We start from the raw sequence: 25,746 nt of genomic DNA on the forward strand, positions 1-25,746 counted from the left end.
ATTGTTTGCGCCGGAACACGCCTCCTTTTTTGCGCTGAACCGCCCAGGGAGCGCAAGTTCATTCACTAGTTTAGCGACGCGCTTCTGTGGAGGGAAACGCACGCTTGACACAGGGTCAAACCGGACAATATAACACCAAAATGTGATTTGGCTGTACAGTCGCTCTGGAGAAAACAGTGATGTTATCAGCTTACTTTAATTTATCATATAGCGACAATATTGGCAGATCAGTATTATAGTTTATACCATTAATTAACACCTAATACATTCATTTTATTTGGATATTTATTTGAATAACTTACATTAAAATGTTTGTATCCCCAACTGAGCAAGCCAAGCCAAAGGCAACAAAGGCTCTCATTGATCATTAGTGAAGGAATCAGACATGGGTATCGTGTGTGTTATGATTTGATGATTCTCACCAGACACTCTCCTCGAGCGCAGACGCTGAGCGGGTCCGAGTAACTGCAGCGCGTCCCATCATGCATCACCTGGTTCATGAAGACGACCTCACCCGTCTCTTTAGAGCGACAGCTCAACTCACACTTATGAGCCTCTGAAACGCACAGACATCGACATCTCAACAGAAAACATCACCTGCTTTTAGATTAGTAACATTGGACCCACTTTATATTACGTGGTCTTAACTACTGTGTGCTAACATTGAAATTAATCATTTGATATAATGCACTTATTGTGTACATACATGTTTTTACATTGTACTTACATTTTTATAAATACCTGCATGTTATTACGTCTGTAATTAATTTCTGTAGTTACATTTATAATGACACTGTTGACACTTCTCTTACACCTAACCCTACCCTTAAACTGACACACACACCACACCTGTCCCCCCTCAATATCAGCAAAAATGTTTTGCATTACAATATGAACACAGGAAGTACATTGTACTATATTTTGATGTAGGTACATTGAAGTTAAGGCCACCTAATATAAAGTGGGACCGTAACATTTATTCTCACCATTAAAATGAGACCAAATGTAAACATTAAAGGGATAGTCCACCGTTTTTTCCCGCTCTCGTCTCAGTGCGGTGCAGTTAATCGCTCTGATATTTTGATAGCATTATCTTAGCCCACTAAGCCCAGTTCATTCACTATGGTACCAAACAGAGATCAAGTTAGAAGTACCAAACACCTCCACGTTTCCCTATTTAAATACAGTTACACGAATAGCTGAACGACCAAGTATGATGACATAAATTAAAAGGAGAACTATAATGTATGGCGGAATGGCACTTCTGAGAGCGCTTCGACTCGGCGCAGTAAAAAGTCCCGGCTGAAAAATCCTCCCTCACATCTCCCCCTCCCCCCTATTGACGGAAATGAGAGAGTGAGGGGGAGATGAGGGAGGATTTTTCAGCTGGGACTTTTTACTGCGCTGAGTCGAAGCGCTCTCAGAAGTGCCATTCCGCCATACATTATAGTTCTATCAGATTATCAAATATCAAAACAGATATACACCGATCAGGTATAACAGCAAGACCTAATATTGTGTTGGTCCCCCTTTTGCTGACCCGTCGAGGCATGGACTCCTCTAGACCCCTGAAGGTGTGCTATGGTATCTGGCACCAAGATGTTAGCAGCAGATCCTTTTAGCCCTGTAAGTTGCGAGGTGGGGCCTCCATGGATCGGACTTGTTTGTTCAGCTCATCCCACAGATGCTCAATTGGATTGAGATCTGGGGAATCTGGAGGCCGAATCAACGCCTCAAACTGGTTGTTGTGCTCCTCAAACCATTCCTGAAGCATTTGTGCTTTGTGTCAGGAGCATTATCCTGCTGGAAGAGCCACAGCCACCAGAATACCGTTTCCATGAAAGGCTGAACATGGTCTCAGCAATGCTTAGGTAGGTGGAGCGTGTCAAAGTAACATCCACATGGATGGAGGACCCAAGGTTTCCCAGCAAAACATTGCCCAAAGCATCACACTGCCTCCGCCGGCTCGCCTTCTTCCCATAGTGCATCCTGGGGCCATGTGTTCCCCAGGTAAGCCACACACACACACACTCCCGGCCATCCACGTGATGTAAAAGAACACGTGATTCCTCAGACCAGGCCACCTTCTTCCATTGCTCCGGGGTCCAGTTCTGATGCTCACGTGCCACTGTTGGTGCTTTCGGCGGGGTCAGGGGTCAGCATGGGCACCCTGACTGGTCAGCGGCTCTGCCGCCCCATACACAACAAACTGAGCTGCTCTGTGTATTCTGACAGCTTTCTATCAGAACCAGCATTATCTTCTGGAGTAGTTTGAGCTCCAGTAGCTCGTCTGTTTGATCGGACCACACGGGCCAGCCTTCGCTCCCCACGTGCATCAATGAGCCTTGGCCGCCCATGACCCTGTGGCCGGTTCTCCACTGGTCCTTCCTTGGAGCACTTTTGATAGATACTGACCACTGCAGACCGGGAACAGCCCACAAGAGCTGCAGTTTTGGAGATGCTCTGACCTCATTATGTTATGCCTGATCAGTGTATAACTGCTAATACAACTAAATAATAAAAACTAAGTAATTAAAAACCAAGAAACACAGTTGTATATGGTTATATATATAGTTTTATATGGTTATATATATATAAATGATAAATGAAGTCTCACCATCAGGGTGTTCGTACGGCAGCCACGTGTGTTTGACATTGTTGTGGTATTTGTTGCTGCGCTCCACACACTGCTGCGCTCTGAAGTCCTCGTACGGCCCGGGACAGTCCTCAGAGTTACACACCTGATAATCGAACGTTGAGCCGGGACAGTCTCGTCCTTCATACGCAGGGCTGCGGAGACAGACAGAGAGAGAGAGAGAGAGAGAGAGAGAGAGAGAGAGAGAGAGAGAGAGAGAGAGAGAGAGAGAGAGAGAGAGAGAGAGAGAGAGAGAGAGAGAGAGAGAGAGAGAGAGAGAGAGAGGTCAGGGGAGAGATTCTCATCCTCAGAGGCTTCATTGATTCGCTCACTCATGGCTCAGGCTTGTGAACGCACACAGGGTTATTGCACTGCCGGCTGCGGGACCGGACGCCTCCTCCACAGGTCCGCGAGCACGAGCCGAACTTCCCCCACGAGCTCCAGCCTCCGTCGTGACCGTAGGGCTGATGGGACGACCTCCAGATGCAGTGGCCTTTAAAACACCACTGCAACACACACATTAACTAGTGTCACTAACACACACCTGCAGTGATGCCAGTCATGCGTTACTCTAATCTGAAACTTTTTTCTAAATCTAAACTTTTTTCCAGTAGCGAGTAATCTAACGCGTTTCTATTTCCAAACCAGTAATCAGATTAAAGTAACTTATCCAAGTCACTGTGAGTTACTATTTTTGTCATATTCCTTAGTAAAAAATATATTTTTGCTTTCTTCTTGCGTCTCTGGGAGAGTATTTTTTCAGGAAATATTTTTTAATTTCAAATTAAAAGGTCAGGAGATACATTGTTGACGTTACTGTTAAAAATGCACTTCTAATAAAGTGAGTGTTGGCAAAAACGCTCGTCATTTCTGTGTTGAGGCGGCAGGGGTGTTGTCGGAAACTGCTGAATGTAACTAATAAAGTAACTTATAATCTTACTTAGTTACTTTTAAAATCAAGTAATCTGTAAACTAACTAAGTTACTTTTTAAAGGCGTATTCAATTCAATGGTCAGTTTTGTTTTATGAAAAGATTAAATATTGGTCAAAATTGTTTTATGAAAAGATTAAATATTAGTCAATATTTTTAAGAGATTAAATATTGGACAGTGATTTTAAGAGATTAAATATTGGTCAATATTGTTTTATCAGGAAATTAAATCTTGTTCTGAACGAAGTGATTCTCAAAATGAAAACATGACTGATTGTTCAAAAACATTTAATGGATTTAGATAACGATCAGATTTAGACTCTCAGATTTGATCAGTTTTAGATTATCAGATCTGGATAATGATCAGTTTTAGATGATAAGAAGCATCAGTGAAGATATGATCGGTTGTTTGATGTGAAAAATATCCGCTTGTCAAAGACTCTGATGTGAGTTGAACATATTCTCTAAAGCAAGGCCAGTTTGTTCTTGAGCCAGCTGGATATGAAATCATATTATAAATGTTGTGTGAGAAATGTGATATTGCATCCATTCGCTAGTGTCTGACCTTTCCCGGCGCACACTCCGTCCCGTCGACCGGCGGACCCTTCTTAGTCTTGCAGAAGTACTGGTTATCAGGATGACTGCACCACAGCTGCTTACACGGGTCATAGGTGCGAAACTACAGGACAAAGTACACATCTTCATTACTTGAGTAAAAGTAACAGTACTACTGGTCAAATATTGCTCTGTTACAAGTGAAAGTTGTAAAAACTGATTTTTACTTAAGTAAAAGTACAGTAGTATTTGTTTTCAAAAGTACTTAAGTATTAAAAATTACATTGCTTTTTTATGTCAACGCATTATTATTATTTTATTATAGTTGTATAAATGCACATTATGCCATCATGGTTTAAGCCAGTCAGTGACGCTCCATCTGACACACTAGCAGACGACTAACTTAAACTCATTTAAATACTTGTAGAAAAGTTACAAAGCTGCTGTCACTTTAAGGCCGAACGCACGGATCCAATACACTGATACACATCTGATATTCTCACACTGTTCACCTTCACTGAAGACAGAATCAACTTTGTTTATGTGAATACTCCACTAAATGAGCATTTGGACATCCGTCTTCTTCCATTTTGCTCTAAACTATAAATCAGTGTTTAATAAATGCTGTGAAATCATTGAACTTCACAAGACTCTACAAGAGTGATTCCTGAAAGGCTTTCTGCAAAAACCCAAACACCTTTAAAAGAAGAAAAAAATCATCACTGACTTTCAAAGCTGCGACAGAAACGACTTTCCACTTCGAGGACCTTGATAGAAATGTAGTGGAGTAAAAAGGACGATATTTGTCTTTCAAATGTAATGAAGTTAAAGTCATAAGTTTACAGAAAAAATAATACTCAAGTAAAGTACAGATACTCAAAAAGTGAACTTCAGTACAGGACTCGAGTAAATGACCTTAGTTCATCATCATGAAGGTGCACAACAAACACACAAATCTTCAAACAGACACTTACGGCGGTGCACATCTTATAACCCACGCCGAAATCGAAGCGGCATTGCTCGTCCATGGAGTAGTTTATTCCGGGAAGCTCCGTGAGTTTGGGCCACTTCAGCTCGAACGGATCATCCAGAAGACAGTCGTACGAGCTGAAAAAAACACAGCAGGATCGGGGAAGGCATTGCTTAGAAATACTGATCAACTTTCAGCCAAATTCTGCTCCATCACTCTCATCCTGTCTTACTTTCCTGTATTAAAAGATATGCTGCAGATTGTCTTAATGGGGTTTAAGACTGTTGAGCTCCAAAAATGACAAGAGAGCATTAGAAAAGCATCATATGCTATATAATCTTAGTTCTTCTCATGTGATGTCAGGACAGAAAACACTTCATCAATGAATCAAATTAACTATTTTTATGATCATATATGGTGCTAAATTGTCTTCAGGGTGAAAAAGAGCACTCTGGGAATGAGTAAAACATCGTCTTTAGTGTTAGTTAGCCAGTCATGAGCATGAATTTTGAGTGGATGATCATAAGTAATTGCAATTAAACATTTGTATTGGGGTGGGATAAACCTTTAAAACAGGCTATAATGTTGAGAGGAAAAGTAATTTTTCTTAAGGATAAACTTTTTATTTCGTTAGAAGTTATGAAGGTAATGTTGGCATAATGACACACCCTCTCATCTTGACAGCGTTTGTCCCAGGCACTTTTTACTTCAACTGCGCCTGACAGAAGAATTTATTTTTTCTGAGATGATTACACTTTACAATAAATAAATAGCTTTTATAAAGCCGTATAAGTCCTGGTGGCCATTGAGAGTTGCTATGGCATCCGTGAACACATTCAGCGGCTGGAGAGGACAGAGTCAACATTTATGAAGCGGCAGACAAACTGCTCTGTGATGATTGCGATTGAAAGTCAGCACATGTAAACCCCAGATCGGTTTAGATAACGTCTCATGTAAACAGTCCACTAAATCTTCCAATCGGAATTATATTAATTGGAATGACAAAAAAGTGTGCATGTAAACGTGTCTAATGAGAACAAACATCTCTCCTAACTCCTCTTCTGAGCCGGACCGCTGCAGATCTGAGATCAGACTCTTACTGGATGTATCGATTGAGCTCCTGTTTGCTGCAGCGGGACCAGTGGTAGCGGTGGAACGCAGCCTGGACGAGCGGAGCCATGATGCTGCCCATGCTGGTCTCATCTGAGCATCTGTTCCCCTGGCCGTCGTGCTCCATACCCAGCCTGAAACACAGTCAAGATCCGTTCATATAAATCGACTCACTGATTCTCGATTCACTAATTGTCATGATTCTTGACTCACTGGTTCTCGACTCACTGACTCTCAACTTACTCACTCTCAACTCACTGACTCTCGACTCACTGACTCTCAACTCACTGATTCTCATGATTCTCATTCTTGTGATTCTCGACTCACTGATTCTCGACTCACGGATTCTCGATATTCTCGACTCACTGATTCTCGATTCACTGATTCTAATGATTCCTGACTCACTGATTCTTGACTCACTGATTCTCGACTTCATTGATTCTCGTGATTCTCGACTCACTGATTCTCGGGATTCTCATGATTCTCGACTCACTGATTGTGGTGATTCTCGTGATTGTCGACTCACTGATTGTCGACTCACTGATTGCCGACTCACTGATTGTCGACTCACTGATCGTCGACCTACTGATTCTCGACTCACCGATTGTCGACTCACTAATTCTTGACTCACTGATTGTCGACTCTCACTGATTCTCGACTCACTAATTCTTGACTCACTGGTTCTCGACTCAATAGTTCTCGACTCAATAGTTCTCAACTCACTAATTCTCGACCCCATGATTGTGGTGATTCTCGTGATTGTCGACTCACTGATTCTCGACTCACTAATTTTCGACTCACTGATTCTCGTGATTCTTGACTCACTGATTGTCGACTCACTGATTCTCGACTCACTAATTCTTGACTCACTGATTCTTGACTCACTGATTCTCGACTCACTGATTCTCGACTCACTGATTCTTGACTCACTAATTCTCGACTCACTGATTGTGGTGAAATACTTACACTACTTAAATGCTTCTGTTCATTACTATGTTTTCAAATTAGCTGAATTTAGTATAAATTTACATTATGTGATAACATTTTTATAAAACATTAATATTTAATATTATGGATTTTAATGAGTGCTGTCAAATCGATTAATCGTGATTAATCACATCCAAAATAAAAGTGTGTTTGCATAATATATGTGTGTGTACTGTGCATAATTATTATGTAAATTTGAATACACACATACATTTAAGAAATATTTGCATGTATATACTCTATGTATGTGTATATATATATACCAAAAGCCTTTAAACTGACACCATCTGAGAAGGAACGCCGTTTCCAGACCGGAAGTTACTTTTCAGATTTTGATTAAAGTTTACAACGACAAACAATTTTTTTCTGTGTATTAACTTACATGGATTAATTGTTCACCCTAAGACCTGTAATATGTGCCAACAAAGTAAATAAGATAAATGTTGTTTTCATGGGGACTTTATAACTTATTTAAAAAAAAAAAAAAAAATATATATATATATATATATATATATATATATATATATATATATATATATATATATATATATATATATATATATATATATATATATATATATATATATATGTTTTTACATCACTCTTGTCCACTGCGAGTCGAGTGTGAAGGCAGATGTAAACTCACACATGTCCGGTTTCGTGCGCCACCACGAAGGCCGAGGAAAAGCCGTCCTCGTGGTTCAGCGTGCAGCTCCGCAGCGGATGGCACATGCCCGTCACCGGGGCGTAACCTGGGCAACACAGATCAAACGAAACGGGATGAACGGGAATGCGGGACATTCTAGAAGTCAGATCAGTTTCATTGGGAAAGTCTGTTCAAAGAGATGCAGGGTCACAGTCAATCACACACACACACACACACACACACACACACACACACACACACACACACGTGGACACCAAACTCCACTGACCCTGCCTTCACTCAAAAAAAATTTTTTTTAAATATTTATTTATATAATGTTTCCTTAAATAAAATAAGCTGAAACAACACAAATATTTTACTTAATTGCCACACTGTAAAAAATTATTTAAAAAATAAGTTACCTGGTTGCTTTAAAATTTTAAGTTCGTTAAAATAAAACATTTGATTTAATACAATGAACATTTTTAGGAATCGACCTTTATTTTAATATTATTAAAATATTTTGTAAGCATATTGTTATAAGCACATAACTGTGTAATTGTGTGTTTTATTTCTGATGACGCAGCCAAATTGTGCTATTTTCATGATTTATCAAAAATGTTTATTTTGTTCAGATACAATAATATTTTGAGTTTCTATTTATTAAACCAATTTCCTTCATTGTATCAACTCAAAGTTTTAATTTCAATAAACTCAAAATGTTAAGGCAACCAGGTTACTTACTTTAAAAAAAAATTTTTTTACAGTGCATTTTACTCAATTGTATTATGTTAAATGAACAAGAATTTGTAACCTAAGTAACCTAAACCATTTGTGTTGGGACCACATGAATCATTTATGTTGCACTGACTGAACTAGGAAGTGTATTTGTAGTTCCCAGCATGCTTTGCATAGAGATGGATCAGGAGAATAAATGTTAAAGTTAAGTGCATTTTGTTTAAAGTGAATTTAAGTGAAGGGAACGACCTGTTAACGTTTGATGTTATATTTGACATTTAAAGGTTGTGTTGACCCATTATGGTGAAGTGAAGAGCTTGTGGTTTGGCTGTTCTCAGTGAGCTGTAACTGTGCTAATGCCAGTGATGAGAAATGCTTTACTTCGTCATTACCTGCATGTTACAATTAGCAACTGATCAAGTGTTGTTGACTAAAGGTTTTTATAGAAATAAAGAAAATACATTCATGTGACAGTTCCCAGACTAAATATGGTCATCAGTTCTACCCCTTTTTATCCTGGTGTTTTATCCAAACTTTAGCTCAAAAGTTTGGGGTCGGACCACAAATCTGCATTTATATGACCAAAAATACAGTACAATTTTTGAATATTTTTACAATAAAATAAAATCGCTCATTAATGCTTAATACAAGAACAAATTCATGAATTAAGTTTATTTTTCTGATCTATTTTTTAAAAGCATAAACCTCCCTAATTTTAATGGTTGTTTTTATTATTTACAATCTAAAGCTATTCTGCTTCTCAAAGTAAATGCATGTTCATTAAGATACTTATTACAGGAAAGCAAGGCAAAAATGAGTCAGAAAAGCATCATTTCTTTCTAGTGCAGAAAAATCTTGACTCTCAGGGAGTGGAAAATATAAAACATCTTGCACAGTGGCAAAAGGAGTAAGTGTTCATCCTGTCCTACAGGGGGCGCTATCGAGCAGCCCTAATGCACTGAGGCAGTGTTGGTTGTTATCACACACTAGTGTTAAAAAGTTTGGGTTGCACCACAATTTATGATAAAAAATAAAGTAAAAAAATACTGTAATATTCCTCCAGTGTAAATCATCTGTTTTCTATGTGAATATATAGTAAAGTGTGATTTATTCCTGTGATCAAAGCTGAATTTATCATCATTACTCCAGTCTACAGTGTCACATGATCCTTCACTAATCATTCTCAGATGAGGATCTGATGATCAATAAGCATGTTGGAAACAGTTGTGCATGAGCCATTCATAATAAAATAGACAATTTTGTATTCTTTCTCATTTTCAAGCATGTTGGGCACATAATGGCTAAATCTCCTGCTTCATAAACCGGCTGAATGAGTAGCGCTTCATTACTATTCTTCATAAACAGCAGTCAAAATGCATGCAAACTAATTTGCAACATTTTACAATTACGGCCAAACACAAATGTGCTTGTTGAATGGCATTGAAATTGAATCTTTTGCAACACTATAAATGTGTTTACAGTCACTCTCGGTCGACTAAATGTGTCTGAATGCTGCAAAAAAGTATTCATTTCTTACTGACCCCAAACTCAAACGGTAGTGTATCTTTCATTCATCCATTTAAAAAAAATCCCACTCAATATTTGTATGCACTATGTATAGTTATGACATTGTTTTGCATTATATCTGAATATGTCTGGAAAAAAGCAGAGGTGGACAGTAACTAAGGTCATTTACTCGAGTCCTGTACTTAAGTTCACTTGTTGAGTATCTGTGCTTTACTGGAGTATTATTTTTTCTGTAAACTTCTGACTTTAACTTCACTCCATCTGAAAGACAAATATCGTCCTCTTTACTCCACTACATTTCTATCAAGGTCCTCGAAGTCGAAAGTCGTTTCTGTCGCAGCTTTGAAAGTCAGTGATGATTTTTTTCTTCTTTTAAAGGTGTTTTGGTTTTTGCAGAAAGCCTTTCAGGAATCACTCTTGTAGAGTCTTGTGAAGTTCAATGATTTCACAGCATTTATTAAACACTGATTTATAGTTTAGAGCAAAATGGAAGAAGACGGATGTCCAAATGCTCATTTAGTGGAGTATTCACATAAACAAAGTTGATTCTGTCTTCAGTGAAGGTGAACAGTGTGAGAATATCAGATGTGTATCAGTGTATTGGATCCGTGCATTCGGCCTTAAAGTGACAGCAGCTTTGTAACTTTTCTACAAGTATTTAAATGAGTTTAAGTTAGTCGTCTGCTAGTGTGTCAGACGGAGCGTCACTGACTGGCTTAAACCATGATGGCATAATGTGCATTTATACAACTATAATAAAATAATGCGGCGACATAAAAAAGGAAATTTACTTTTGATACTAAAGTACTTTTGAAAACAAATACTTCTGTACTTTTACTGAAGTAAAAATCTTTCTTTACAGCTTTTCACTTGTAACGGAGTAATATTTGACCAGCAGTTACGTTACTTTTACTCAAGTAATGAAGATGTGTACTTCGTCCACCTCTGAAAAAAAGACACCAACCCATGCTGATAAAAGAGGAATTTGTCTCCTAGAAGCGCACAAGCGACCCGTAAAGCTTCCCTGATTAACCCCACACGTATAACGCAAGACACACAAACGCCACAAAACACACACCACAGACACTCGATCAAGAGATGTGCAGCGCTAGAGCTTTAGTGGTACAGGTTAAAGCCAGTCTGGGCTCTTTCTAATGAAATGTTCATGCTATTGAAATCACTGGACAGTCTTTGGCATGCAGGTGAAAAGCAGAAGATGCTGAGAAGCTCGTGAAGTGTTTTAAAGCATCAGTAATATCTAGGTTTGATGATCGCATGTTTAATACGATGATATTCCCACTATTATTGAGAACACGACACGTATGAGCCAGCCGGAGCACTGCAGAAAATGCTCTTCTTACTTAGTATTTTTGTCTTGTTTCTAGTCCAAACATCTAAAAAATCTTAAAACACAAAATATTTACTAGACAAGCAAAAGTTATTGTCTTGTTTTGGGAAAAAATAACTCAAAATGAAGAGAGTTTTTGATAAATAATCTGCCAATGCTGGGGTACGCAAAGTAATCTTAATTCAAACAGAAAACAAGATTATTTTTCTCACCCCATTGGCAGATTATTTATCTTATTTTAAACAAAAACTCTCTTCATTTTGAGTTATTTTTTCCCAAAACAAGACAATAATATTTACTTGTCTAGATAATGCTTCTTAATGTAAGAATTTTTAGATATTTTGACTAGAAACAAGACAAAAATACTGAGTAAGAAATGCATTTTTTGCAGTGAGGGTTGATGAGAACACAAGCAGAGCTGTGTGTGTGTGTGTGTGTGTGTGTGTGTGTGTGTGTGTGTGTGTGTGTGTGTGTGTGTGTGTGTGTGTGTGTGTGTGTGTGTGTGTGTGTGTGTGTGTGTGTGTGTGTGTGTGTGTGTGTGTGTGTGTGTGTGTGTGTGTGTCCTGCAGGAGAACGCCGCTCTCGCATCGCCCTGGAAAAGCTTAGCGTTGTCAAGCGACGGCGGAGGAGGTAAAGCTGTAATCATAGGGTATTAGATGACATTAAATCAGGATCTCAGGACTGATATTAAAGCACTGCTGCAGGAAGACGCTTCACTCAGAAGAGCACTGCTTCAGCCTCTAACAGCCACACATATACTGCCATAAACCAACAGAAAAACACATCTGAACCCTTTCTATAGCATGATAAGAAGACACGACAAGTAAATCTTTTCTTTAGGTTTCACACAAACTGAAGTGTGGCCTGCATTTGTCAAACTTAACGTTTTTTTTAGACAAATTTGGCCAGGATGTCGAGGTTACACTCCTACTCTTTTTTTCCAAAGGACATCCAATCTGATGGGATTTTTAATGACCACAGAGAGTCAGGACCTCGGTCTCATCTGAAGGTGCGCTGTGGTATCTGGCACCAAGATGTTAGCAGCAGATCCTTTAAGTCCTGTAAGTTGCGAGGTGGGGCCTCCATGGATCGGACTTGTTTGTTCAGCACATCCCACAGATGCTCGATTGAATTGAGATCTGGGGAATCTGGAGGCCGAGTCGACGCCTCAAACTGGTTGTTGTGCTCCTCAAACCATTCCTGAAGCATTTGTGCTTTGTGTCAGGAGCATTATCCTGCTGGAAGAGCCACAGCCACCAGAATACCGTTTCCATGAAAGGCTGAACATGGTCTCAGCAATGCTTAGGTAGGTGGAGCGTGTCAAAGTAACATCCACATGGATGGAGGACCCAAGGTTTCCCAGCAGAACATTGGCCAAAGCATCACACTGCCTCCGCCGGCTCGCCTTCTTCCCATAGTGCATCCTGGGGCCATGTGTTCCCCAGGTAAGCCACACACACACACACACCCGGCCATCCACGTGATGTAAAAGAAAACGTGATTCCTCAGACCAGGCCATGAAGAGATAATCAGTGTTATTCACGTCACCAGGTCATAATGTATTGCATGATCTGTGTATATATGTGTGTGTTTGTTTATTACTAGAAAATAATATAAAACACAAATTATGGTTTTAAACTGTATTAAGTCAATTTTTCATAACAGGGTTGCAAAGCTCATTCATGTCAGATTTATTCTGATCCCTGCGGTGGATGAGCAACATCTGAAGGTGAAGCGCCTCTGTTCTCTGACACTTTCTTGAACAAGAACAGAGATTTGACGGCTATAAACCAGGATCTCCTGATCCGTATCCAAAGCACGTCATCCAGATCATCATTAGTCCAGGAGCTGCTGAATCAAGGCTTGTTTTATTCCCTTCTCATCCTCACTAATGTCAGGCTTCAGGTGTTGGCCGTTTCTCAAAACAAGTACTGTAAGCATGAGCCTATTTTTGTGCCTTGAACCCGGATTAAAGCTTGGGACGGGAGTGTGATGTTTGCCCTCGGGGTGAAAGGTTGTGGTTAGGACGGTGTTATGAGCACAACAGAGAGCGTGGCGTAGCAACAGCAGGCGAGTGAGACAACACACAGTCTTAAAAAGATCACACGAGGATCTCGAAAGCCTAACACACATCCATCAAAAAGAGTCAAACTCGCCTCAGAGTCTTCCTACTTTAGTTCATGTGTGAAAGTCATTGCCGATCAACGAGTCATTTATTGGGAAGAAAGAGGAAAGAAACACACTTTATAAATCCTAAAACAATAGGGTTGTGTTTGTTAGCGGATCATGCTGATGCGTGACATCCACATAGGCCGCATTTACACTGCAGGTCTTGATGAACAATTCCGATTTGGTGACTATATCTGATATTTTTGACGCCCCACTTACATTATTTTTAAAAAGCGACCCATAGCCGATATTTGCATTTACACTATACACTGGTAGCCTAGAAATCTAGACACACCCTAGCGGCAGCAAATCTAATCTGCCAGCGAGTGTCGTCTAGCAACTCTCAATACCCTTCTGAGCTGTAGATGCCAAACTCTTGCTGGGCCAATCACATCGTGTATAGAGTCAGTGGGCGGGGCTTAACATAATGACGGCCGAGTTGCGTTTGCGTGCTTCTAGTAAACACAGAAACTGGCGAACAGCGGCCTTTCGAATCATCTTTGACCGCGACTCTGGAAGTCATTCTTAAGAAGGGAAGATGTGTTCTGGGTTTTGCCGACCGGATACGGCGAATGTTTAATCTGTCAGCGAGCTCTGCTTCACCTTCGTTGCTCTGGTTGGTGTAGCGCTATCCTATCGCGTGCAGAGGGAGTTTGAAAGACAACCGTTTATCCGCCCCTCGGATTGAGCCATCAATGGTGAGTTTCCAGACCAAACATCTTGATGTGGGTCTGCCTTGTCAGGCTAATACTCTGGCGAAACCAGCCCAAAACGTTCTTAACCGGAAAAGGAAGTAAAACAGCGCGATCAGCAATGGACACAGACAAAATGATTACTCAATATTTTGCTTTCCTCACTATCTTTAAAGGTCATCAAAACATTTCCTTCATCTTCCATCGCTCCACGAGTGTCATGTGATCGCAGTTCGTGTCCTCCTGAGTTGACGTCATTCGCCTCCATCCCTTTTTCGACGACGTACGACTCGCATTTACTGGGGAATATCCGATTGGACCGCTTACATGGCAGACGCTAATGCACGTATCCGAATCATATCTGATTTATTCTCACATATGAGTGAGGGCTGAATCCGATCTGAGGATATCGGAGCTCATGTGGTTTTTTTCCTGCTTAGACCTTCACGTCATATCCGATCTGAGCCACATGAGAGGGAAATATATCGGGATTGGGTCACTTTATCCATGCAGTGTAAATGTGGCCTAAAAGACGAAGTTAGAGAAGAGAAAAGATCCTAATAATGTGCGTCTAATGTAATGACATTTACACAGTGTAGAAGTGCAGGGTTTCTTTTATTTTCTTTCTTCCAAATTCTGTTTTTTTTCTGAACTCCATTTTAATGGTTAAATTAAATTGTTCAAGTCTAATTATATGAAATCATGAAAGTTTATTTATGAAAATTTAGCAAAGATATTTTTTTAGGGCTCTATGAAATACATTTAACTTTTAAGTTACTTTTTATTTTTACCAAATTAATTTTGCGTAAAAAAAAATCCTGGATTCCATTTTAATAGTTTAATTAAATTTGAATAAACAAAAGTATGTCTGTTTAAGTGAATTCATAAAAACAACTTTATTTATCTTTTTCATTTATTATTATTTTTTTAACAATAGGGCCCAATGAAATGTTTAGTTTTTGTCAGAAATTCATTCAGTTAAATTAGGTTGAGATGAATTGAATACTTTTTTTAAAGAGTTGATTTAAATTAAAAGTAAAATAAAACTTAGATTAAATTAAAATGAAATAAATAAATAAATAAAATAATTAAAAATAAAATTAAAAATGAAATTAAATGAAATTAAAACAAAATTATTAAAATAAAATAAAATAAAATAATAAAAAACAAAAAAATTATATTAAATATTAAATCCGTCCCTCACAGACTCGTTTTTATTCACACTAACTTAAATTTGTCGTCTACTCTGATTAAGATGCTATTCAACGACTACATTTTTTACTAAATTACATGAATGCATGAATAACTTTTACACTGGACATTATGATTCTGTGTTTTTTTTCTAGGCTTGGTTGTGTTTATGGGGCGCAGTATAACATGTCTTAATACTTCTTTTTTTTTTAAACCTGCATTTTTCTCCTATTCTCCCTTTACTCCACACCGGTGTCTGTCCTTTGAACGGCTCGTTTGCTTCCTGCTTCTATGAAGCCCCTCCCTCTGATAAACACAATGGTCTTAGATTGGTCAGATGGCCAAATGTAGTTTCCTGTATTTTGATTGGCTGAAGTGCCAAGCACAGGTTAAGGCCACACCCCTTCCCATTACGGGCAGAAGTCACATCTGCGGAGACTAGCGAGGGTTTATGATGTCACCAACCCAGGAAGAAGCTCGTTGTAGTCCAAACCGGCCATTTTTGTAGGCAATAAACTGCCGTAACTTTAAAAGACAATATATCCGTTTGCATTGAACTTTCAGCGCTGTAACTTTGCAGATACTGTTTATGCTCAAGCAGCGACATTACACACTAACTAAAGTTACAAAAGTCAAATCAAAGGCAACCACCCCTTTAACATTTTAACCAAAAAACTATGAAAAATAGTACTTTTGAGTGCACATCTACTGATAAATGTTTTCTTTTCCTCTACATGCCAAAATCTCTCCTTCTCAACATAGCGCTCAAAGAGTATTTTTAGTGGCTAAAAGTCGGCATCGATGCCCAGTTTACACGGTCATGTGTTGGATGCTCAGGGGTGTGTTTACCGTACAACGCCGTAACTCACTGCTTAAAGAGTTAGCTCAACCAAAAATGAAATGTCTGTCAATAACTCCTCACCCTAATGTCGTTCCACACCCATAAGACCTCCGCTCATCTTCACACACAGTTTAAGATATTTTATATTTAGTCCGAGAGTGTATGCAAGTGTATGCACACTATACAGTCCCTGACAAAAGTCTTGTCGCTTATCTATTTTCCAGAAATACCTGATATTAACCTGACTTTTAATTAATTAATTGGTGTTAGAAATAGCTCATATGAAAAGCTAAAACCCTCCCAAATGATGTTTAATGCACTGAAATAAATAATGTTCACAGAAGAAATATTTATCATTTAATCAAGACAGAAAGGTCAAATTTTGGCAAGACAAAAGTTTTGTCGCCTATACAGAAATTGAACAAATTTACTGCAAATACAAAAATATGTCAGCAAATTAAGTTGTGGTGCTGTGAGATCCAAATGTAATATCTTGTATGACTTCCATGAGCTTGAAGGACTGCATCCATGCGGTTTGGCAAGGATTCATACAATTTATTGATGAAGTCATCAGGAATAGCTAAGAAAGCAGTCTTGCATGCCCCCCAGAGTTCATCAATATTCTTTGGTTTCGTCTTCCATGCGTCCTCTTTCATCCTACCCCACATATGCTCAATGATGTTCATGTCTGGTGACTGGGCTGGCCAATCCTGGAGCATCTTGATCTCCTTCGCCTTGAGGAACTTTGATGTGGAGATGGAAGTATGCGATGGAGCACCGTCCTGCTGCAGAATTTGGCCTCTTTTATGGTTGGGAATATAAGAGGTAGCTAAGATTTCTTGGTATTTTAGACTATTGATGTTGCCTTCCACCCTGCAGATCTCTCGCACACCCCCATACTGGATGTAACCCCAGACCATGATTTTTCCGCCACCAAACTTCACTGTTTTCTGGGTGAATCTCGGATCCATTCTGGCTCCAGTAGGTCTCCTGCAATATTTGCGGCGACTGTGGTGTAATTCAACAGAAGATTCATCTGAAAAATCCATTTTCTGCCACTTTTCCAGCATCCATCCTTTTAGCAGGCTGTGGGCCTTGGCAAATGCCACACGGTTTTTCAATTGTCTTTTGTTTAGTGCTGGCTTCTGGGCACTGATTCGACCATGGAGGCCATTTCGAGACAGAATCCGACAAACTGTTCTGGTTGACACAGGGACTTCAGGTGACCAGGTCTCGTGGAGCTCTGCTGCAGTGGAAAATGGGCTGGCCTTGGATTTTCGAGCCAACAAACGGTCCTCTCGAGCAGTTGTCTTGCGGGGTCTGCCTGACCTGGGCTTGTCAAAAACGTCTCCAGTCTCTTCAAATCTTTTTTTTATCCTCTGTACTTGACGCTGAGACACATTGAAGGTGTCTGCCACATCAGCAGTGGATCTGGTCTTCAGCCTCTTGATAATCAAAACTTTAGTCTCAGGGTGAATCTTAGGCATGTTTGCAGAGGTCTAGTTGCAGTTGATGTGAAGGTCTAGTGTACTGGGGTTCTTTTTATACACACCTGAGACCTAATTGATCCATTATTAGTCACAGGTGAAGCTCATATGACAAGGTGACAACACTTATGTCTTTGCAAAAATTGACTTAATGGGCTTTACCAAGCTGTGAATATTAGAATACTTTTTGAAAGTTTAGTTTTTCACTGAAACATTATCACAAAAGCTGGTGGGATTAAAATGAGCCATTTCTTGTAAAAAAATCTTGTTTAGAAATATATTTCAGCGGCACTTTAGGTTAATATGTACACAAGCGACAAGACTTTTGTCAGGGACTGTACTGTCCATGTCCAGAAAGGGAATAAAAACATCATCACAGTAGTCCATATGAGACATCAGTGGGTTAATTAGAGTCTCTTGAAGCATCCAAAATACATGGATAGCGACCATAGTTGGCTAACGATGTTTTTTGGAAACGCTCCCCTGGCCGTTCCTGACCGGTGTCTGGGCATCGAGAGAACTGAAGCAGAAAGAAGCACTTACTCTGCACAGCCTCGATCGAGAGAACACAGTACCTTGCATACCTGCGGGGCCAAAGTCTTGCCTGGTGAGGAAGATTGCGTGGTCGTGATGCTCGGCGTGCTCGGGGTCGAGTCTCTGCTGGGTGTTGGCCCATCGGCAAACCTGCTCCAGGCTCCGCGACGGATTGCCGCGCTCAATCAGGCTGATGGACTGAAAACACACGACACAGAACAAGGCAGACGCTTATTAATCCAGGCGGGTTCAGACAGGCTATACTGCTGGGGGGTGGATAAAAGCGTCTGTTAAATGTACATTTTGTGCCAATCAAAAAAAGTTAAATGACTATAGAAATTAATTAAATTAAAAATAAAATGAAATGAAATATGAAATAGTTAAAATTTAATGAAATACATTTTTTTTAATTAATTTGAATAAAAAATTAAGTTAAATAAAAAAATTAAATTAAATAAAATTTTTTAATTAAATTAATAAAATTTAAAATTAAATAAAATAAAAATAAATTAGTTAGTTAAATTAAATTAAACATTTTAATTAAATTAAATAGAGTCAAATTAAATAAAAATTTAATAAATTAAAATAAATGAAATTCAATTCAATTAAAAATGAAACGTAATATAAAATAGTTAAAATTGAATGAAATAAAAAATAGTTCAATTAATTTGAATAAAAAATTACGTTCAATTCCATTAAATAAAGTTAAATAAAATAAAAATTTTATTAAATAAAACAATTAAGTTAAATTAATAAAATTAACAATTAAATGAAATTAAAATAAATTAGTTGAATTACACAAAAAAATAAAATAAAATAAAATAAAGTTAAGTTAAATAAAAATGAAATAAAAAATGTAATAAAAAATTGAAAATGAAATAGTTTAATAAAATAAAAATAATAATAAATTAAAATAAAATGAAATGAAAAATAAAATATATTAAGTTAAATGTAATTAAAAACAAAAAATAAAACGAAATAATCAAATTAAAAATAAAATGAAATTGAAGTTACATTAAATTAAAAATAAAATTAAATATAGGTAAATTGAACTAAAATGAAATAAAACATAAAATAACATAAACAAATTAAATTGAATAAAAAACAAAACAAAACAAAACAAATTCAATTTAATAAAAAAATTAATAAAAACAAAACAAAACAATCTAAAATAAAATAAAGTTAAATTCAATTTAAAATTGATCCAACAATCGAATTGTGTTTAGTTAAAATAACTAAATAAATGGACATTTTGCTGTTTCCATGTATTGTGTGCCAAACTCTATGGTACTTCTGCACAGTTAGCTCATGAAATGATTGACGAATAATTATTATCCTGCTGAATATGACACTATTGTCCTCTGTAGAGCTGAATGGAATTTTATTCATAATTCATAACAATGTTGACACAATTATTTACACAATTGACAATGTTATTGATCTGAATAATGACATGATTATCTTCTGTGGAGCATTCTGCAACATTAACACTTCATTATTATCCTGTTTATTAGCTGCTCTAAAACCAGACTACATTAAATACATGCAGCATGATGTGCCACAAAATGTTTTGAATTATTACTAATCATTATGCATAGCCGTACACTTTTGATGGCCTCCACGTGATGGAGAGACTAGTCAGACCAGACTAAACATCCAAACAAACATTCGCCTGCAGTCTGTGATCATTACCATCTGACACACACACACACAGACACAGACACACAGACACACACAGACACACACAGACACACACACACACACACACACACACACACACACACACACACACACACACACACACACACACACACACACACACACACACACACACAGACACAGACACACACACACACACACACACACACACACACACACACACACACACACACACACAGACACACACACACACACACACACACACACACACAGGCACACACACACATAGACAGACACACACACACACACACACACACACACACACACACACACACACACACTCCTCTAATGTCTGCATGATCACAAGGGTGCCGGAAACAAATCAGGATTAGTGCCCTGACGCTCAAGCAGTTTGAGAACATTATTAAAGACCAGATAACGTTTTATTAACATTACTGGAAGAACGTTTGTTCGTAACGTTGAGAGAACCTTTCCACAGTGTTTGCTGACGCTCTGAGAGCACCGGCGCTCCTCTGGGCTATCTGAGGACACTCGGCTGTTTGTTTAGCATGAATACCCGATGGTAAAAACCCATCTGAGGCCGAGCCGAAGCTGAAACTCAATGACTGACTGGCTTTCTGTTCAGCTTCCAAAATATACCAACAACTCACTGTGACACAACAGACTAAACACAGCAGACCCCAGGGGGCTGAAGTCACTGACCCAGAACACACACACACACACACACGTTGCGTTTTTGTGAATTGTGGAGGCTTTCCATAGGCGTAATGGATTTGATACTGTACATTATATCCCACTACACTGGCCCTGAACCTACCCATCAACACACACACACACACACACACACGCACGTACGCTCACACATACACACATGCACACATGCACACACACACGTTGCGTTTTTTTGTGAATTGTGGGGGCTTTCCATAGGCGTAATGGATTTTACACTGTACATTATATCCCACTACACTGCCCCTAAACCTATCCATCACACATACACACGCACACACGCGCACACACACACACACACACACACACACACACACACACACACACACACACACACACACACACACACACACACACACACACACACACACACACACACATATATATATATATATTTCCATATATATATATATAGTTTTTAACATATTTAACAAAAAATATGTTAATGTTTTGGAAATTAACAACAAAAAACAATTCTTTTTTGTTGTTCAGGGTGGCAGCCAATGGTACAAATATTTGCAAAAAACTGCAACAAAAAAATTCTACATTTATTTATCATATTATTTTATCCTTAAAATGTCTTCAAATATATCTTAACATATTATTTTAAGATTATAATAGTATATAGTGAACTCGTAAAAATGCTTCAATTTTGCTTTTTTCAAATATAATAGACGTTTTGTCATTAAATTGTCAGCATAACATGAATATGAATGTGTAGTATTGACATTATATTCAGTGACTGACAGCATCTGCTCCTGCAGTGAGCCGAACGCCGCTGAGTTCATGAAGACGACACTCATACGGTTAATATTCTTCAGCACTGTAACTTTTGCAGCGCTCAGCCTCCAGCCGAACACAGAAGCGCTGCCGTGAGCAGAAGAAGCGCATGCCCGGGTTTATTAATGATCGCGCCATCTGCTTGAGTAACATAATGGAAATTAAAAATACTCGTAAGAAAACATGCAGCGCGTCTCTAAAATGTCATGTAGAGAAATTCAGTCTGCTGTAATTAATGAATTAATGAATGCAGTTCCTCGAGTCTAACGAAGCCACACACACACACACACACACACACACACACACACACACACACACACACACACACACAGGACTGGCACAGTGTCAACAATAATCATTCAAGACACAGCAGAGAGTCAGGTGGAAAACTATCATTCCGGCCGGGAATCAGGACACCACACCCACACACACACACACACACACACACACACACACACACACACACACACACACACACACACACACACACACACACACACACACACATGCAGAAACACACAATTAAAGTTTAGAATCTTAGTTTGATTGACAGCTCAACTCAAAATGCGATGTATTCATTTGAGCATAAGATGCACAGGTTTCACACATACACACACACACACACACACACACACACACACACACACACACACAGGACTGGCACAGTATAAGCAATAATCATTCAAGACACGTCAGAGAGTCAGGTGGAAAACTATCATTCCGGTCGGTAATCAGGACACCACACACACACACACACACACACACACACACACACACACACACACACACACACACATGTTGGTCTATGTGGTTTACAGGGACTCTCCATAGGCGTAATGGTTTTTATACTGTACAAACCGTATTTTCTATCCCCTTACACTGCCCCTAAACCTACCCATCACACACACACACACACACACACACACACACACTGCCCCTAAACCTACCCATCACAGGAAACATTCTGCATTTTTACTTTCTCAAAAAATCATCATTTAGTATGTTTTTAAGGCCATTTGAATTATGAGGACATTTGATATGTTTGTCGAGCTCTCTCTCTCTGTCTCTCTTTCTCTCTCTCTCTCTCTCTCTCTCTCTCTCTCTCTCTCTCTCTGTCTCTCTTTCTCTCTCTCTCTCTCTCTCTCTCTCTCTCTCTCTCTGTCTTCAGATGTTTGGTTCTTCTCTGATATCGGTGTGTGTTTGACAGCTGCTGCTTCATTAAATCCACACACTGCCACTGATCAACCAGAGACACGTCTTCCAGTTAGATAGTTATTATTAGTCAAACGCTCAGAAACTGCTGTCAGTGATCGACTGATCCTGATATACAGCACAACTCAACATGATTGACCAGGTCCATTATTATTCTGAAATGAAATGCTGCAATACGAACTGATTCCCCCCCACAGTAATATTTAATGTACAGCTGAAGTAGCTGAATGTTCAAGGCCTTTAGGTCAATGGTTACTGTCCCACTGAAAATAGTTTAATACTCTTGTGTTTTTTTGCATGACATAATATCAATAATCAGCCACAATGCAATAAAAAATGGCCAGCAAGGAAGAGATTAGTCTCTAAAACATCAAGAGTACAAAATACACACACACACACACATACACACACACACACACACACACACACACACACACACACACACACACACACACACACACACACACACACACACACACACACACACACACACACACACACACACACACACACACACACACACACACACACACACACACACACACACATAACTCCAGCCCCTCAACCTACCCATCAAAGGAAACATTCTGCATTTTGAAATTTTCAAAAAAACATAATTTAGTATGTTTATAAATCCATTTACATTGAGGGAACATTTGGTTCTCACAATGTAATATAAACAAGTTCACACACACACAAACACACACACATACACACAAACACGCATGCACGCTCGCACGCACCAACAATTTATATGCCTGTTCATAAAGAGCTATATAGGAATCTAGTGGCATTACGTACGTCTAATCTGCTTTCACAAATTGGATTTTAAAGACATTGTCTATTTTAACATGAAATACTGCTTTAAAGTAATGTTTTTATTTTAAATGGGAAAAATGTATAATCTTTATTGCATAAATTTATTAGTAGAACAAAAATATATCGATTTTCCTGAAATTAAAAAAAAAGAAGTTACATTGAACAATCCCCGGGGGTCAGAGAATCGCTTGTGCTCATGGCTCACCTGACGATATCCCACCAGGATCATCCGCACCAGCACAATGTTGATGTTGGTTCCCAGAGACTCGTCGTGGTAGATTTCATCAACCTGTGGACACAGAAAACAAGGAAGAAACAGTCAGACGAAAACTGAAATATAAGAATCTCAAAATCTAAACTATGAAGAGCTAATTAAAAATCTTAAAGTCAAACAGAATTTATGACCCATTTTAATGCTGCTTGAACATTTAGGATGACATAAACACGAAGAACACGCTCTTAAACCCTGTTAAAGGTGCACTATGTAACTTTTCCATCCACTAGAGTTCGCCTGTTTGATGTAGTCAGTGCCGCCGCTCCGCTGCGCGTAGGGCAGGCACCAAGTGCTGAGGGGGCCACCATTCAGCACTCCCAAATACGTGAACGCGTTCACCATTAAAGTGATGCGTAGGGCATCACGACGGCCAGCGACGGTACTGGATGTAGTCGTTTGCCGTAGTTTGATGATTGCGTAGTTTGATGATGGCAAGTTCGAGTAGGGATGCTGAAAACCAAACATTTTCTTGACCGACCACTGAGCCTAGACTAACTGTCCATCAATGATCTAAACTGTGTCTAATAAAACACATCAGATATTAAAGCGGCTTTGAGGTTTCTATGGTTTTTACACAATAAAACCGGAGGGTAACGCCGGGATGATGTCACTGATAGTGATTCCTGGTTAAAATCGCTTATTTCTCTGAATTTAAACATTTTAAGAAACCTTTGGGATAATTCAAGTACACAATTCAACTAAATATATACCTGTTCCACTGGATTTTGGATATTTTAATCCAAAAATCTTACATATTGTGTCTTTAAAGGTGCACTATGCAACTTTCCGTCCACTGGAGGGCGCCTATTCTAAACAAAGGCGTAGTTTGATGACGCCAGGTGTGAGCGCAGCATCTTGGGACATGTGGTCTTCACCTCACAGCCGGTGGAAAATAGGACTCAGGCAGAAATCATGTTGATGGATGCGGTTATTAACGCTACTGTAGTGTAAAGCTGAGCAGGAGCGAGTGTTGTGGAGCTGAGCACGGCTGCTGGAGCGATTGTTACACACACACACACCTCGCGAACGCCGGGACTTTTATTATGACAGGACGGGACACAGTCGTCGGGCGCCTGCACTGATCCGCTCTTCCGGTTATGATTATGAGGTAATGGAGCTCTGTTTATCATATTAGATACATTTAAGTGTGTTTAAATGATGTTATGACGTTACTCCGTGCGTTCACTTGTTCACACTGCTAAGAGTAAAGCGCTCCTGCCAAATAAAACTCAAAACCGAGGGTAGCGCAGATGTGACGCGATTGACAGGCGACTCCCTCAAACGCAATGCTGACACGTCCCGGTCCTCAGTTAAAATAACAATTTTCTCACAATTTACAAATAGTTGGAAACATCTGGGATATTGTAAGAACTCAACTGAACAAAATATATAACACTGGCCTACTGGTTTTTGGATATTTTACTGCAAAAATACTACATAGTGCACCTTTAAGCAATATTCAAAGCTAATTGCACATTCATATTTTTGTATGAAACATTTTCATACACTGAATTCTACAGGATTTCCGCGAGACGAGTGTGTTGCGTTCTTTAACGTCAAGAAGCAAATGCCGCGAATTCTTTACAAAGAAACGGCAAGTAACTGATTGTAAAACAAAAACTGAAATAGTGAAACACTCCAAAAATGTTTTTTTTTTTAATTCTTTAACCCAAAGTGCTGAAAGCAAACGTATGGAAAAGCCACGGTAAAAGTAAAAAAAAAAAAAAAGGATTCCTCTGAGCTCAGTGAAGTGTGACTGCTTCGTTTGATTGGTGGGTGTTTTCTGCAACGTCTTCTTCAGAAAAGCACACTTCACCACAGTTTGTTATTATGCAATGCCAAAAATGTCTAGTTTGGGCTCAGCGTCTGACGTGAGACACAGTTAAGCAGA

General features: G+C 39.0%; 1 protein-coding gene across 2 annotated transcripts in view; it reads right to left on the reverse strand.

Annotated features, from left to right (window-relative positions):
- LOC137056308 (A disintegrin and metalloproteinase with thrombospondin motifs 14) overlaps positions 1-25,746 on the reverse strand; it is a 137,246-nt gene that overhangs the window by 54,402 nt on the left and 57,098 nt on the right. The window contains exons 5-13 of one of the 2 annotated variants that reach the window (XM_067430351.1): positions 23,787-23,870; positions 18,412-18,559; positions 7,835-7,940; positions 6,192-6,335; positions 5,096-5,228; positions 4,132-4,245; positions 2,993-3,141; positions 2,618-2,790; positions 423-556 (exon numbers count right to left, since the gene is read on the reverse strand). In XM_067430351.1, coding sequence (XP_067286452.1) covers positions 423-556; positions 2,618-2,790; positions 2,993-3,141; positions 4,132-4,245; positions 5,096-5,228; positions 6,192-6,335; positions 7,835-7,940; positions 18,412-18,559; positions 23,787-23,870 — 1,185 coding nt within the window. Of the gene's footprint in view, positions 1-422; positions 557-2,617; positions 2,791-2,992; positions 3,142-4,131; positions 4,246-5,095; positions 5,229-6,191; positions 6,336-7,834; positions 7,941-18,402; positions 18,560-23,786; positions 23,871-25,746 lie in introns of both variants that reach the window. The other variant, XM_067430350.1, reaches the window with a different exon arrangement.

This window comes from Pseudorasbora parva, chromosome 21 (assembly GCF_024679245.1).
Source record: "Pseudorasbora parva isolate DD20220531a chromosome 21, ASM2467924v1, whole genome shotgun sequence".
In the NCBI taxonomy this organism is placed as follows: Eukaryota; Metazoa; Chordata; class Actinopteri; order Cypriniformes; family Gobionidae; genus Pseudorasbora; species Pseudorasbora parva.